General features: G+C 34.3%; 1 protein-coding gene across 1 annotated transcript in view; it reads right to left on the bottom strand.

Annotated features, from left to right (window-relative positions):
* Positions 1 to 3,298: 3,298 nt before the first annotated feature.
* GUF1 (GUF1 homolog, GTPase) overlaps positions 3,299 to 17,801 on the bottom strand; it is a gene marked incomplete at its 5' end in the record, with an annotated part of 22,289 nt that continues 7,786 nt past the window's right edge. Inside the window, 11 exons of the mRNA XM_005853164.2 lie at positions 3,299 to 3,488; positions 4,543 to 4,579; positions 6,636 to 6,755; positions 7,613 to 7,714; positions 8,804 to 8,937; positions 10,043 to 10,186; positions 10,981 to 11,113; positions 11,860 to 11,983; positions 13,102 to 13,241; positions 14,859 to 15,062; positions 17,073 to 17,137. Coding sequence (XP_005853226.1) covers positions 3,351 to 3,488; positions 4,543 to 4,579; positions 6,636 to 6,755; positions 7,613 to 7,714; positions 8,804 to 8,937; positions 10,043 to 10,186; positions 10,981 to 11,113; positions 11,860 to 11,983; positions 13,102 to 13,241; positions 14,859 to 15,062; positions 17,073 to 17,137 — 1,341 coding nt within the window. The remainder of the gene's footprint in view (positions 3,489 to 4,542; positions 4,580 to 6,635; positions 6,756 to 7,612; positions 7,715 to 8,803; positions 8,938 to 10,042; positions 10,187 to 10,980; positions 11,114 to 11,859; positions 11,984 to 13,101; positions 13,242 to 14,858; positions 15,063 to 17,072; positions 17,138 to 17,801) is intronic.

Below are 17,801 nucleotides of genomic sequence, written 5' to 3'. Positions count from 1 at the left end.
AATTCTTGTAAACTATTTTAAATTGCCATAAAAACTTGTATCATTAAACTGCAAATCAAAGAAAAATATTGTTTTCTATCTTTAATTCCAATAAAGCTTAAAATAAACAAATGTTATCTAAATTTTATTTCCAGAAGTGAAATTAAACACATGCATCTGAAAGATTCCAACAATTAGTAGTGGCTATTGAGCCTGCCTATTTAACTTTTTGTTACCATCATGCAATTAGGAGATTTAAGTTAAAAGACAATAACTCTGCCTATAGCAGTGGTTCTCAACCTTCTGGCCCTTTAAATACAGTTCCTCATGTTGTGACCCAACCATAAAATTATTTTCGTTGCTACTTCATAACTGTAATGTTGCTACTGTTATGAATCATAATGTAAATATCTGATATGCAGGGTGGTCTTAGGCAACCCCTGTGAAAGGGTCGTTCGACCGCCAAAGGGGTCGCGACCCACAGGTTGAGAACCGCTGGCATACAGTCTCTTAATCTTGCTCCTTTTCCTCTGAATGTTTTGCATGTTATAAGCCCATCCAGTAGAAGCATTACTTATGTAACCACTTAATCACCTTTGTGATTGACATGCGTTTACAGTTAAGTTCCTAAAAAACTTAAATAGCAAATAAATTAGAAGTTAAATAAAACTGTTAGGATAAAATATACTGCTTTAATTCTATAATGGATTTAAATGAAGCTGTAATAGCCTTAAGTGTTCTAAATGGTTAGTAAATGACTACTCAATCAGTATCATCTTCTAGTCACACCTGTTAAGTATTGGTTACTGCAAACTACCCTAACTACCTTAGAAGGTCATGTAGTATCTTAGTTAAAAAGCTACCTGTTTTGGTGCATGGTTCAAGTTATTACTGTGCTTTAAATGTGTTAGTGGAAACACAGTCTAGATCTTCCCATTACTGCCTCTGATATTAGGAGGCTAGGTGAGGTCCATGCACTCAAGCTCCTCAGCAAACTGCTTTCTGGCCACTCTAGCTCCTTAACTCGGGCTAAGCTGCTGTTAAGGAAAGAACTAAGAAACCTATTGAAGATATTTCCATAAGAGGTAAAAAAGCACGGTAGCTAAGAATTGTAGATTAGATAAAGAAAAGACTATTTGAACTCCAGCGCTGTCAATGACTGATGTCAGACAATACAAAGTCTGAATTTCTTCCCCTAAAAAATGGGATGGTAGTAGTGTCTGTACCTTGATTGTTGCATAAATTGAATGAGCGAATGCTTATAGAGCTCAACACAGTAGCTATCACATATTAAACTCAATAAATGATGGGCATTCCAATACTCATAATTTATAATATTTCAAGGTTTGCAAATTTCTTGAAAATATAAGGTCCTCTGGGGGATATACTTAGAAGGTATACAACTTTAAATCATGAAAATCATCTATTTGAGAGCATGGCCAAAGGAGAGAACTGAAACTTATGCTAAAAATTTTGAAAAGTACTTTTTTGTACCTTTATTGCTAGCAGGAAAACTATTTTTTTAAAGAGAGGTTAAAGGAAAAGAATGTATCCAAATTGAAAACATACTAATAAAGCACAAATACCAAATAGATATGTGGTGCAGAATATGTGCCCAATAACATGTAACTTTTTCCTAATAATAGAACAAAACACTTTTGTTTAAACTGTATTTAAATGCTTTTCTAGTTTCAAATATAGTGCCATTTCCAAAATACTGTTGTCATGTGTCTCATATTTCACCTATTTTATTAGAGCTAGAAAGGAGAGGCGAGATATCTGAGCTAATTTAACTAAGACTAAATTACAAGTTATTTTAACCCTTATATACAATTTTAAGTAAATCCCCACTACCTCAAAATTATCATATAATAACCATGGTATAAATTGATAGTCTTATCCCTCAAAGATATTTACCTCATCCAATTCAGTCAAGGAAGAGGACAAAAATCAATAGCTAAATTACATGTGATTCTTAACCTGGGTTTGAACTGGATAGGTCCACTTATAAGCAGATTTTTTTCAATTAGCCTGTACAGTTCAACTGACCCTCCCAGTTAAACGCATTGGAACCTGCATATACAGAGAGCCAATTTAAATTAAGCATGGATTTTTGACTGCAGGTGATCAGTGCCTCTAACCCTTGCATTGTTAAAGGGTCCGACTGTATTTTACCTACAGTAATATAATCTGCCCTCTGGTTTGTTCATTGACTGAGTAAACATGGTAGTCAAGAGACATGCTTTGAAGTAAGATGGCCATTTACCGCCTGTGTGACCTCAAGTAAGTTACTACTAAGCAATAAAGCTCAGTCTCAATTATGAAATCTAGACAATAATTATTAAACTGCCATTAATAACAGCTGCTGCTAATACCAAACCCCTATGACTTTGCACAACTGCATTTCAATGATCAAAAATAAGACAGCTCTACCCTTATTTTAACTTAGATGTATACAGTGTGGGGCAAAAATAGGTTTACAGTTGTGATTACGTGAAACAGTTTATTCTTGTTATCTATAATAAAAGCATAATATGCTAATTAGACCAGACATCCTTTGGACGACCTTCTGGACAAAGCCAGGGCTGCGAGGGAAGCCTGGGTCCCGGGGGTGCCAGAGGGAAGCGGGTGCCGGCAGCCAGGGGAAGGAAGGCCTACTCTTGCATGAATTTCATGCATCGGGCCTCTAGTTATTTATAATTATGGTATTATTTTCCATAAAAACTGTAAACCTTCTTTTGCCTCACCCTGTACATAAACCATCCAGTGTCAAAAATTGTATCAAAAACTAGAGCACATCTAGTTAGTATGTTATGTGACTTGACTTAATAATTGACTCATATATATCACCTGAATTTATCCAGCTAACAACAAATTGATACTTTTGGTGATTTTGAAAATATTTCTACCATGGTCTTGAATTAGATCGATTTCTAAGTATGGGGCCTTCTTAGTGTCAGAAAAAGTATGCATGAAAACAAAATAGGTAAGATTCATTGAGCACTTACTATGTGCCATGCACTCTTCTGAGTATTTCCACCATATTATCTCATTTAACAACCTATAGAGGTAAGTATAGTTTAACCTGATCTTACTAAAGAGTAAACAGACTAAGAGAGGTAAGTAATTTACCTTGCTAGTAAGTGGTGGAACAGAAATTTGAAACCAGACGCTATGCCTTCAGAGTCCAAGCTCTTACCCACTTACCAGTACCCTTCAAAGAAAAGCCAAATGGTTATATCTGAAAACCCTGAAAGTAACAAGCAAATTTCATAATTTTCATTCTATTGTCAACATATTACAAACTTACAAGAAAAACTAAAGGATACACAACTTTTAATTTAAAAAAATTCCTTATATTTTCGCACCAATTATTTATCAGTTTGTGTCTTCAGAACTTTTATAAAAGCATCTTTAGGAACTTCTATGTTGCCAACCTTCCTCAGTTTTTTCTTTCCTTCTGCTTGTCTCTTTAAAAGCTTCATTTTCCGGGTAATGTCACCACCATACTGAAAAATATTTTAAAAATTGGAAGTCCAGATCACTCCACAGAAAAATAATCATACAATTATATCAATACAACAATACAACATCCTTACAACAACCTTACAATTATTATTTTTTTAAAATATATTTTATTGATTTTTTACAGAAAGGAAGGGAGAGGGATAGAGAGTTAGAAACATCGATGAGAGAGAAACATCGATCAGCTGCCTCCTGCACACCCCCTACTGGGGATGTGCCTGCAACCAAGGTACATGCCCTTGGCCGGAATCGAACCTGGGACCCTTCAGGCCGCAGGCCGACACTCCATCCACTGAGCCAAACCAGTCAGGGCGAACCTTACAATTATTATCCATGAGTCCATGAGGAAGACATCTGTAAAGATACCTCTCTAGTCCTCTTCCTAGCAGACCCCAATTTTACTGCCTTTAGGAATGATTAAGGCTTTATTTATTTTTGGATGGAGATGAAGATCCCCAAGGACACCCAGTACTACATTACCCATGTCAAGGAAGAACTATCAATCTCCTTACTGATTCAAGGCTTGAAATTTTGGATTACTATATATAACTGTAGCCTAATATAGAAACTTATATAGGCATAAATGTACCAATCCCTATTCAAAGGGTTTAGAAATAGTATTTATCATTTGATTCTCATAATAACTGAGCTAAGAATACTTTTTAAATAGATGAGGCAGCAAACTTGGCAAAACAATGGAGAGGTGGATTTCAATCCCATACTCTTCCCACTATTTAGACATTGTCTTCAAAATCTTTCCTTATAAAATTAGATCAACAAACATGTTATAAAATACTTTCTTAGATAATGTTCTACATAAGAAAATTTTTATAAGATAAAAAATATTTAAGAACACAATCAAAATGAATATGCAATCATAGTAAAGCTGAAATTTACCAATTTAAAAAAACAACTTGGAGATGAAATAAAAGGGTATTTTAAAAACCAACAATGGAAACCAATATATGTATACCCCCTTAATTTTAAACTCATAAAGCAGAACTATTATTACAAAGCAGAATACAGGTAGGTACGTACACATTTTGCCAAAACATTTTTCCTATAGGCTTTCACACTGTAAAAGAGAAAATGCTGTATAAGTACATAACTTCAGTACACTATTTAAAAGTACTTTATTCTCAAAGTCTCCTCTTTATTAAAGATTTAAATGATCAGGTCAGACCTAGGTAAAACTGCCATAAGTAAATAATTAGATAGCTCAAATACTCTTGTTTTAGTTTCATATATTTAAGATAAAATAGAAAATGAATTCAACGAAATACCAACATATATTTTATCAAGAATAAGAAAGGTCAAAACTGTGGGTAGCATTGATGAAGCCAAATTCAAGCATGGTATGACCTTAATTATAAGAATTATATAAGGTCATTTCTGGCTCAACCTAAAAACACTACCACTTCTACTTTCAAAAAAATTAATTACAAATGGTTATTATTTCATTACTAATTTCACCTAATGTGGGTCAACAGTGACTAGGAATATAAAGAACAATATATTTGTTTACCACATTAGGATAAACTAAATTTTAATATATCCATCTAAGCAGTTATAAACTAATCATTTCTGTAATGTTGCTGAGAATTTTAGAGAGTAAGAAATTGGAAAATAGCTCCATTTTTATGTATTTCATAAAACATAAAAGTCTGTACTTTCTTTATTGTCTACCTCAGCATCCTTATGCTTGCTAACTATCTAAATTGCACTTTTTAGGATGTTCCCAGGTTGTCAACTCCTTTTTATCTAACTTCTAGGTATTCATGAAACACAAAATAACCAACTCTAAAGCAAAATGGTGTTAGAAAACTAAATTCATTGCAAATATTGACTTAAAAATTGTTTCCAAGACTATATAAAAATCATGGTTGTATTTCACCACCACTAATACGTTAGGTTTGGGTTAAATAAGAATTGAATAGGGATTTCCATGTAAGGAGATAATTCTGATTTCCCAGAATTATTCAATCAAGGGGGGGAAAAACAGGGAATCACTGCAAGATATTTTCTGTACTTTCTGTTACTAGCAGAGCAGCTTCTTCAATGCTCTGATTTATACAGCATGTACAATGAAAAAGACCAATTTCCTATACAAATTAGCATATCTTCCATGTCTCCGGTATCACATGTGAAGTCTGTATTATAGAATGCAAAAGCTTAACATGAGATTAGCATTCCTCTCTCACCTCTCTGATTTACAACCTGATTAGCTCTGAGGAATGCTTCTAGTAAAAATCATAACTTAGTTTTGTCTTTTGGAAGAATATCTCCAAAACCTTTTTAGTTTCAGTTCTTACTAGTTTATAATCTACTTGAAGGGATAAAACCATAAAAACTTTACCCAGGAAACTCAATAATCATTCAGTAAAATAAGTAAAAATTAAGCAATTCCTCCAACCCATATATATTTTATTAATACATGTGAATAATATCACCCCAAAGTGTTATATAATTAAAAGTAACAATCACTTAAATTAGTGGAATTAAGACATTAATGTTTCTATAAGTACTAATAAAGCTTAGGCCAGTGATTTTCAACCTTTTTCATCTCATGGCACACATAAACCAATTACTAAGATTCTGCAGCACACCAAAAAATGTATTTTTTGCCGATCTCACACACACAAAAAAGGTTTACTTTTGATTCACTTACACCAGATGGCTATTGTTGTGTTGGCTGTTATCCATTTTTTATTTGACAATCTTAAGGGAAAAGAGGTCAGTACCTCTGACTAAATAGTTATGTATTACATGTTTTGTTTTGTTTAATATGTTTTTATTGATTTCAGAGAGGAAGGGAGAGGGAGAGAGAGATAGAAATATTAATGATTAGAGAGAATCATTGATCAGCTGCCTCCTACACACCCCACATTGGGGATGAAGCCTGCAACCCAGGAATGTGCCCTGACAGGGAATGGAACCTTGATTTCCTGATTCATAGGTCGACGCTCAACCACTGAGTCATGCCAGCAAGGCTTGCATGTTTTAAAAAGTCTTGCAGCACACCGGTTGAAAATCACTGGCTTGGGCCAATGTAAAGTTAAATTTTTCAACATTTCATTTTCTGGGTATATCATTTCTAAAACCCACCAGTAACAAAAATGAATTCAACTCACGTTTCTCTTGCAATGATTTTACTTCCAATAGCAGCTTGGATTGCTATTTCAAACAGTTGCCTAGGAAGAGAATCCTTCAGACGTTCACATATGGCTTTGCCAACAGTTTGTGCCTTGTCTCTGAATCAGAGAAAATTATTTACTTATACTAAGTAAGAATGTTTAAGTAAAAAAAAAAAAAGAATGTTTAAGTAATGTTCTAGTTCATATGCATAATCAATCAATGTAAAGGTGATTCCTTAAAGAGGTTCAAATGGAAATCATTTATCATAAACACAAATTATGACTTACTCTGATTATTGCAAAAATAACATGATTACAGAAAATATAAAAAACATACATGAGAGAATAAAAACCATTCTTAATGCCCTTCCCTTCACCCATACAAAACCACTGTTAAACATATTAGAATGTTTATGTTAAACATATGCCCTTCTAGTCATTTTTCTACAGACTTGATTTTTACAGTTCAGATTATAGTTTGTTCTACCATTTTACTTAATAGGCATTTTCATGTCACTAAATAGTAATTTACAGTTTAGTCTTAATGTCTTAAAACAGATTATACGAGTGCTCCATAATTTATTTTAATCAATCCGCTACTTCTTCAACATCTAGGGTATTTCATTTTTCATTGTTATAAATTTCTTAGAAAGAGAAAAACTTTTTATTCTCAATTCTACACCTATCATTAAATTCAAAAAAAATTTCTTTTACTTCATCTTACATGGTAATGAAAACATTTCTTCCCAGGACACTAATCTTCTGGATTATCATAACTCTAGTCTCCTTTTATATTTTAACAATTTGAAAAGAGAAGCATGGGAAAAGAATGGAAACAAAAACTAGTACAGGGAAATTTAATTAATTACTTGTAAATTTTCAAAATGTAGCTGTCAAATAGAGCAACCAATAACTAAATAAAAATATGTCAACAGTGGTTACTTTCACATTTCATTAGTTTCTATTCTACTTACTTGTGTACAATAGTTACCAGCTCCTCTACAATATTTCCATTCAGGAGAATATCCATTTTTACAAGTTCTGCAGTCTGGTAGCCTGCATCTTCGTAATCAAAACTAACAAGGAAAAATGTTCAAATAATAGATTACATTCTTTTTCTTTTCAAAACATCTTTTTTTCTACCATACCTCCCCCCAAAGATTTAACTTTCCATCAAAATGTTACCTATACATTCCAGATTAATGAATCTAAATGATCACAGTAAGGAACAAATCTCATCTTTTTTTTTTTTTTTTAACAGTGCCCTGACCAGGGATGGAACCCACAACCTTGGAATATCCAGATGATACTCCAATCAACTGAGCTACCCAGACAGGGCCAGACTTCATCATCTTTTTACTTTGTGAGATGAGGGTCAAAGGCAGGGGAGCAAGCTCTAAAGGGGGAAGGAAAAGAAACTAGTAAGCCAGGCTAGGAAAATGGATCACCGAAGGCAACTGTCACCTTTTTTCTAATGTTCCCTCCCAGCAACTGGCTGGCTGTAAACAGTATATATTAATGGATCCTTCTCAGATTCATAAGATTTTCTGTGTAGTTTTCTATTTCCCCTTAAATAAATGCTATGGCATTGACAAAGAGCCATTAATAAATGAGACTTATGGATTTCAGTTTGAACCTTCACAGGGCTTTTGTGAGGATGAAATGAGTTAATACATGTAAAGCACTTAAACTGTATCTAAAAAGTGTTACAACAGAGTCTAGCACATATAAGCACTTAGTGTCAAATATTAATATTAATAATATGGTCAAAGCTTACATGCTAATCAAAACACAGGTTTAACTTACAAAACGGCAGTCTAATGAAAAAACATCTCAATTATGCCTACATGTCTTTCCAAATGGACAAGAACATATATATTTCTATTGTCATAATTTTAAAACAAGCTGGTACCTACAGCTGCAAATGTTTCTAAACCATGACGGTTGCAGGGTGATTGATATTAATACTCTCTAAAACCAGATTATTGCCTAAAGTGTTGCTAAAATCCTTTCTTTCTTCAACAAACATCATTAAGCATTTACTATACGAAAGATACCATGTTAAGTGGTAGGCAAAATACGAAGAGTAATAAGATACTCTTGCTGGTCAATATTTAAAACACACACAACTGTTTAAGTACCTGAATTGCCCATTAAATTTTTACCTAGCATATCCAGAAGACAAGGATTTCAAAGAATCATAAAAATCCACCACAATTTCATTCAAAGGTAAGAGATATTTAAGCATAACTCTGTTTTGATCAATAAACACCATATTCTTCTGAACTGCTCTTCGAGCCTAAAAGGGCAGAAAAAAATGTGTTTAATGATCGCCTATTTGAATGATGATTTGAAATACAGACAGATGACAATTACCAATGAAAATATTTCCTTAATGCTGATGAATGGACAAAATGAAGGAATATTTCTTTAATGCCTAGTAAAAACTTGCAAGCAATATTTATAATATAGAGAATCATTTTGTATTTCAATTATAATATACACCAAAGATTTTAGTCTTTGTATTTAACAATTTTATCTTTTTTAATCACACAGTACTTAATTTAACAATAAGTCAAATATAACTACAAATGAAGTTCTAATTTCTTATTTTATAAATAAAGAAACCTAGACGAGGGAAATTAAGTGACTGACCAAAGTTATAATATAGTTTGTGATAACAATTAAAATTTCAGTCCACTAGTCATCATTTTAGAGTTCTTTCTAATACTTGTCAGAGTATTTCAAATAGGTATTTTTTGAGGACCATGATTATATCCAGTTTTTGGTATAAATCATTTATTACAATGTGGCGAGGACTAAAGCAAAATGGAAAACACCGTCCAATTAAAGGTCTGTCAACTATTACTATTACATTTCAAACTATAATCAATATCAAATACTCAACAAGTCTAAAAGAAATTATACTTTTATCTACTCAGGACAAATAAGCATCAAATTTCTTTTCTTTGGGCTCATTTAAAATAAAAAATGTTTTTAAATCCTCACCTGAGGATATGTTTTTTTAACTGATTTTCAGAGAGAAGAAAGAGAGAGGAAGAGACAGCAAGAGAGAGAGAAAAACATCTATCAATTGCCTCCTGGAGGCACCCCAACCGGGAATCAAACTAGCAACCTGGTATGTGCCCTGACCCAGAATCAAACCCAAATTCTTTTGGTGTATGGGATGATGCTTCAACAAACTGAGCTACTGGACCAGGGCTCAAAATGAATTTTAAAGTACATATGTACCTATATCCACATGCATCTAGATAAATATTGATATCTCTATATATGTATGAAAATTTATTATAAAATTCAATGTGCTCCACAGAGAGAAATCTTTCAAAACTGCTAGAGAGGACAAAAATTTACTTTTATATTAAACTGTATTACATTTATACCTGGCAAAGCATCATTATTTTTCCAGTAAATTCATCTGGTGTTATAATGGTGCCCAAAACAACTGGCTCCAAATATTCTGTTACTTTTGATTTATCAGGGAACTGTGCAGGATTGATTATTGTAATTTCCTTTTCTCTGTATTCCTAAAAATAAAGAAATATCACCAATAATTAAAATGAAATCTGAATAAACAATAACCATGTTTTAATTTAAAGTATGCTAGAATTTATTTTGCTATTGAATTTGTTGGAATTAATAAAAACAATGGAATCCCTAAAGAGTAGAATATTATCTTAATGTGTTTTAGATTTAGAAGTCCTCCAATTGTAATCATTTAATATTATTAAGCAATATATTCTGGTGATTCACATTTATTAAACACATTTTATGTACAATTTTAAAAAGTATGATGTAAGAATACATTTTGTTCTACCCCTTATAAGGCATTATAATCAGTTTCCTAAGTTAATTTTGTTGGAAAATACTTAAAGTTGTCAAAGTTAGTATTTCTTTAAAATAAACAGATTGCCCCTTAGATAGAATACAGTATTATCCCTATCATTAACTTGAAATCTAAAATTTCCTACACCAGGTAAGAATGAATGCTTCATTTGTAATAACATTAATTACTTATGACCAAAAATATATTCATCATCTTGCACTGGATTTAGAACAATATTTTCATTCCCAATTCAGTAACAGATCAGTATTGATAATGTGGTTATTTTACCAAGTAAAAGATTGCATAAATTATTTCTCACGTAGGTTCTCCATCATTAACCATAAGATAATTTAATTTTTATTACTATTAATCAAGAAATATTTAGTTTTAATAGCTAGTCTGCTAATGGTGTACAAAGTGTCTCTTGCATTCTGCATACACGCATATGCATACACACACATTTAGTTTTCCCTTTTATCCGATTCACAAGAGTACCTTTATCAATTTTGCTGATGAAAGAACAGCTTTATATGGAACAGTAGGAGTTGTCAAAATAACAGAAGCATTATATTCTTGCTCTAGTCGCTGGTTGAAAACTTCCATATGCAAAAGTCCAAGAAACCCCAATCTGGGAAGAAAAAAACCAAACTCCAAAATGTTTATGTCTCATAGGCTCTATTTTCTTTGATGAATATATTGTTACTTTGTGGGGAAGGGGTGGTATCATAAGACTCATTCAAGTGATTCACATCACAATTACATGTTAGTATAATTTCATTAAGTAAGATTCCAGCTTTCCATTGGTATTCTATTTAAAACTAGAGGCCCAGTGCATGAAATTCGTGCATGGGGGGGGGTGTCCCTCAGACCTGTACCTTCTCCAATCCGGGACACCTTGGAGGATGTCTGACTGCCGGTTTAGGCCCGCAGGGGTCGGGCCTAAACCGGCAGTCGGACATCCCTCTTGCAATCTGGGACTGCTGATTCCTATCCCCTCCCCTGCCTGCCTGCCTGATCACCCCTAACCACTCTGCCTGCCTGTCTGATCACCCCTAACCACCTCTGCCTGCCAGCCTGATTGCCCCAACCGCCCTCCCCTGCTGACCAGGTCGCCCCTAACCGCCTCTGCCTCAGCCCCTGCCACCGTGGCTTTGTCTGGAAGGACGTCCGGTCTAATAAGATGTTACCCTTTTATTAGTATAGATTGCTATAAAACTTACCTATAGAAGATGAATCCACAGCGTAAAATAGGCAGATAGTTTCATTTCACTTTACACTAATATGAGTTTATTTTCAGAAATGTTCCAAAGCAAGAAACCATTTAAACTTTACCTTTCAATAAACATGGAACGGTACAATGTAGTTGAATCTTACCTCCAGCCAGCACCTAGGGCAAGGCTACTATCCCGATGAACTGTCACACTGGAATCATTTAAGGTCAATTTTTCTATAGCACTCTTCAGGTTATTATATTCAGACTGATCCACAGGGTACATTCCTGAGGACATAAGAATTTCTAATTATCACATGTGAAAAGCTGCCAAAGGAATAAATATCCAATGCTTCCAAGATCACAATTAGTCACTTAGCTTTTAAATAACTTACTTATATTTCACTCACCAAAATATTTGTTTGCTAAAAAAAACTATAAATGCTAAGTTACACTGACTTTAAAGTATCTTGCAAGTTTCATAGCCTTAATGAATTTATAACTGGATTCATACTTAAAGTGATGTTTTTATGATTTTACAAAAATGTCAGGAAAACAAAAAAGAACCAACCTAGGAAAACACATTGTGCTTATTTCAAGAAACAAGAGTGGAAGTCATTCCACAACCACAAATGAGACTCCATTAACAGATAAAAAACAGGAGGAGAAATGAAAAGTACACTGAATTCTGAATTCTCTATGGCAGATTATCCATTAAAATCAAAGATAAATTTTTCTTTTTTCAATTCACTAACAAAAACTACAAAGTTACTGATTTATCAGATTCTCTTTCATCTGACAACTCAAGTCCTCAACTCTCAAGTCCTTCAAAAGCCAAATGATTGACTTTGCCTGACTATGGGGATCAAAAACGTTCATCATTCGCAATGAGAGATACTTAAGGGAGAAAAACAAGGGCTGGATGCAACTTGATGATCTTCAATCAGGTCTTCCTATTTCAAATATCTGTAATTCCACTCAGTCAATAAAAGGTAGCAAAGTTATATATATGTGAGGTGACACTATTCTCTGCCATATCTACACTAGTACAATATTAAAGAAAGGCCAGCTAAAGGGAAGGTACCCAGTAATAAACTCATTAGAAAAAGATTTCAAATATAATGACCTGATTTGCTAAGGAAATAAGTAGGAAATTCATATTACTATGCTCTTTCATATATCAGAGAACTTATTTCTTAAGAAGTCCTAAAAAAATTTAGGAAATTATCTCCTACATAAAGTTTTACTATACATATGAAAGTAGCTAATATGTAAATAGCACACACACACAAACCAAAAAGAATATGCTGGAATTAGCTGTTATTTAAAATGAGCATTTCTAGTAAATTTTATTTCAATTGACAGAATAAGTTGACCCTCATCCTTTGACTTTGTGATCTCCTCACCTGCAAATACCATTGGTTTCGCTGATTTAAACCCAGGCAAGGGCTCCACTGGTTGCTTATGTAAATATAATGTATCTCCTATTTGTGCTTCAGTGACATCTTTCATCCCAGCAATCAGATAGCCCACCTGTCCTGCATATCTAAATAAAATTATTATATGGAAATATTTACTCCTTTAATGTTTCAAGTGCATACTCAAATAAGCTCTACCTTCCCAGGAAATGATCACTTTCCAAACAAAACCTCATGAAATGGAAACTAAGTGCTACATATCAATTCTGAACTCTAAGGATTATCAGCAGAACAACACTCCATGCCTTACAGTAAACCCCATTACCAACAATAAGCTCAGGGCCTTTTTCATGACTCTGCCTACCTTTGCTTGCATATTAAACACTAGCTAAATATAATGTAAACACCGTGAAACTGATAGTTGCAGAAACATAAAAGACTTCTTGTAGTATTAAAACACTATTAGTGTATTGTTTTACAAATACGCTTTAAAGAAGAAAAAGAAAAAACAAGCAGAAAAAAGTGAACTCTCAACAAATCTGACATCTATTTGATGTTCCTCTTGTAAAAAAAGAGCAAATCCAAAGATTTCAGAGTTTTAGCTTAATTTTTTTGGTTTTTTTTGTTTTGTTTTTAAAAAGCAAATCTACATAACACCAAATTAATGATCAGTATATGATATATATGGTAGAATATAGAGAGACTTTAGAAATACTTGAGTAAAATTAAGATAAACTACTTTATGACTCTCAAATAAAAATGTAATGAACAAAATGTGCTAGTTTTAGACAAACAACTTTAAACTACCAAGTGAGATCCATATAGTCACCTGGTTCAATATCTTAATTTTTATACAAATAAGGAAACAAAGACCATAGAAAGCTCCAACTAGGTGACCTAGAGTACTGATAGAATTAAATATTTAAAAGTGAACTCAGAATTCAGTTTTTCCAGTGCAACTACCTTGCTAACCCCACATGCAGGAATTCTAGTTAATCAAAGTTCTATAATGAATTCCACACCCAAGAAAATAATTATGACATTTTCTTCATTACTTTTATGTTGAAAAATTTAATTATGAAAAATAAAATGTCAAAAGCCCTGGCTGGTGTGTTTCAGTGATTAGAGCATCAGCCAGTGCACTGAAGGGTCTCGGTTTTGATTCTCAGTCAAGGGTACATACCTGGGTTTGGGGTTTGCTCCCTGCCCCTGGTCAGGGTGTGTGCAGCGGCAACCAATTAATGTGTCTCTCTCACATCAATGTTTGTTTCTCTCTCTCTCTCCCTCTCTCATTTCTCTCTCTCTCTCTCTCTCTCTCTCTCTCTTTCTCTCTCTCTCCCTCCCTCCCTCCCTTCTACTCTCTTTCTGAAAAGCAATGGGAAAAATATCCTCAGCTAAGGATTAACAACAACAACAAAAAGATGCCTGATATGAATATAGATATGGGTGAAGGAACTATGTCTTTCGCTGTCTCAACGAATGCATCAATATAGAATTCTTATCTGCACTGAGTCACAAAATTAGTTATGACTAGTCAAAAGGAATAAAAATATATCAGATTATTATCCTTCACACATGAGATTCCTTTCAAAAGATCATTCACTAGATAGGTGCTTTAGATAACCAGGTTTTGGTTTTTTTTCCGAGTCTTCAAATTGGGATCTATCTAAGTATATCAAGTTGAGTAAGAATGAGATAGACATATATAAGTGTATTGTACTTATTTACTAATGTGTATTACTTACAGTTTATGAGTTGGCTGCTCATTAGGATTCAGAACTCCTACTTCATTAACGTCATATGTCTTTTGAGTATGTGCAGATACAATTTTATCTCCTTTTGAAACCACTCCATCAAATAATGCTACATTGGCTATCACACCCCTATACTGGTCAAAGGTGGAGTCAAATACCAAAGCTCTCAGGGGACTGTTGCGATGCACTTTAGGACTATTAAAAATAAGTAAAAAGTAAATACAGACATAGTAAATTAAAATCTTAATAATAAAGTGCTTATTTTTAACTCAAATACTATGCTTACTTTATTCTAGTACTGAAGAAAGGTTGATGACTGACAGCCAACATAAAAAGATCTTTCTATAAAATAAGGTGTAATGTCTATTTTTATATTACCAGGTGTACCGGTTAATAATGCAGATTTTGTAAACAAAGAAAACATGATAATTTCAAGAGAAACATCAAAAGTGCTTTATTCAAAATAATGTCCAACGCTAGCTACACATTTCCCCATCTTTCAGGTAATTTGTGGATACCGTCCCAATAGAACTTTTCTTGGTTGTTTTTTTTAAAATATATTTTATTGATTTTTTATAGAAAGTAAGGGAGAGGGATAGAGTTAGAATCATTGATGAGAGAGAAGCATTGATCAGCTGCCTCTTGCACAGCCCCTACTGGGGATGTGCCTGCAACCAAGGTACATGCCCTTGACTGGAATCGAAACCGGGACTCTTCAGTCCCTAGGCCGACGCTCTATCCAGTGAGCCAAACCAGCGAGGGCAGAACTTTTCTTGTTTTGAGGCAAACCATTCAGAGACCCAGTTTTTCACTTCTTCATATGTTTTGAAGTGCTGCTCAAAGTGCGTGTGCCATCGTTCGGAACAAGTAGTAATCTGAAGGAGCAAGGTCTAGTTAATACAGCAGGTGGGTTAATACTTCCTAGGCAAGATCTTTTAACGTGTCTTTAACTGGTTTTGAAGTGTGTGATGGTGCGTCATCATGAAGCAGAATTACTTTGCTGTGTCTTCTGGAACATTCTGGTCATTTCACGATCAAAGAGTGGTTCAAATTGATTATTTGTTGTCAATATCGATCAGTATCAACAGTTTCACCTGGTTTTAGAAACTCATAAAACACCACACCTTCCTGATCCCACCAAACGCAGAGCATTGTCTTCTTTCCGAAGCAATCTGGCCTTGCATCGATGTTGATGGTTGACCATCAACCCATGATTTTGTGCATTTGGGGTTCTCATCACCAGTCACAATTTAATGCAAAAAAGACGTTCTTTCGTGCCGTTGAAGCAACATTTTACTGATGACTTTTTGGTTTTCCATTTGTCTTTCGTTCTGTTGATATGATACCCATTTTCCTTCCTTTAAAATCTTTCCCATTGCTTGTAAATGATCGGAAATTGTTTGCTGAGAAATGTTTAATCTTTCTGCAAGCTGTTTATGAGTTTGACATGCATCTTCATCCAATAATGCCTGTAATTGTTGGTCTTCAACCTTTTTCAGTTGACCTGGACGTTCTTTGTCTTTCACATCGAAATCATCACTTTTAAAGCATTTAAACCAGTATCTTGAGATGGAGCATGTTCACCATAAGCTTCCCGAAGTATTCAGCAGCACTTTTCTTCAAAATAAAGTAATGAATTATAACTTCCTGCAAATGCTCTTTGTTTTGGCAAGAAATTCAACATTTTTAAGTGTAAAAATATCTATGATGTTAACACCTTCAGCATATTTGACATATGAAGTTTTGAAGCTTGTTGTCAATACAACAAAATAGCATACATATCAAATCACATATATATATATATATATATCAACATATGTGTAACTCCATCTATTGAAAAAGATCCACATTATTAATTGGTACACCTAGTAGTTTTAATTTAACCTCAAGTTTTATATAAATGACTGTTTTAAATTACTTATAAAACTGATGACATATATTTGTTCAGTATTAAAGCAAAGAACAATTGTTAATATATTCAAGTCTCCTTCTTACAATGATTGTTAAGAACAGATCCCTGTCATCCTTTTTTCTTTTTTTTTATACTGTATTTGCCTTCTATATGTTACTAAAAATAAATTTAAATATTTATTTTCTTTCACCACAGGAGTATATTTACCACATATACTAAGCTAAAATAACAGATCAAATAGATGGTTTTTGTGCTATTAAAGACAAACAGTACAGAAATAGCAAAAGACTTACGGGGGTATTCTTTCGATGACTGCCTGAAGAACACTTTCAACATTTGTTCCCAGTTTAGCAGAAATCTAAAAATATATGTGTAAAAACACAAACATTTAAAATTTAAACTCTACCTTTTTTCTATCCTGGAGACAGAACTTTATGATCACAATAAAGAAAGAATTCTAACACTTATAAATTTGTTTGAAGATCATCGTAGAAGGAAGCACAAATATATAGTACTAGAGACCCGGTGCATAAAAATTTGTGCACTCGGAGGGGGGGCGGGTCCCTCAACCCAGCCTGTGCCCTCTCGCAGTCTGGGACCCCTCGGGGGATGACCACCTGCTGCCTTAGGCCTGCTCCCCGGGGGATTGGGCCTAAGCTGGCAATCAGACATCCCTCGGGCAGCCCCTGGGGGGATGTCCACTTGCCAGTGGGGAGCAGGCCTAAGCTGCAGTCGGATATCCTTAGCGCTGTTGAGGAGGCGGGAGAGGCTCCCAACCACCACAGCTGTACTGGCAGCCATCAGCATGGCTTGTGGCTGAGCAGAGCTCCTCCATGTGGGAGCACACTGACCCCTAGAGGGCAGCTCCTGCATTGAGCATCTGCCCCCTTATGGTCAGTGTGTGTCATAGTGACCAGTCATTCCCAGTATTTCTGCTGTTAGGGTCAGTTTGCATATTACCCTTTTACTATATAGGATAGAGGCCTGGTGCACGGGTGGGGGCCGGCTGGTTTGCCCTGAAG

The sequence above is a fragment of the Myotis brandtii genome, unplaced genomic scaffold (genome assembly GCF_000412655.1).
Source record: "Myotis brandtii unplaced genomic scaffold, ASM41265v1 scaffold10, whole genome shotgun sequence".
In the NCBI taxonomy this organism is placed as follows: domain Eukaryota; kingdom Metazoa; phylum Chordata; class Mammalia; order Chiroptera; family Vespertilionidae; genus Myotis; species Myotis brandtii.
This window is presented reverse-complemented; position numbering and strand designations above follow the sequence as displayed.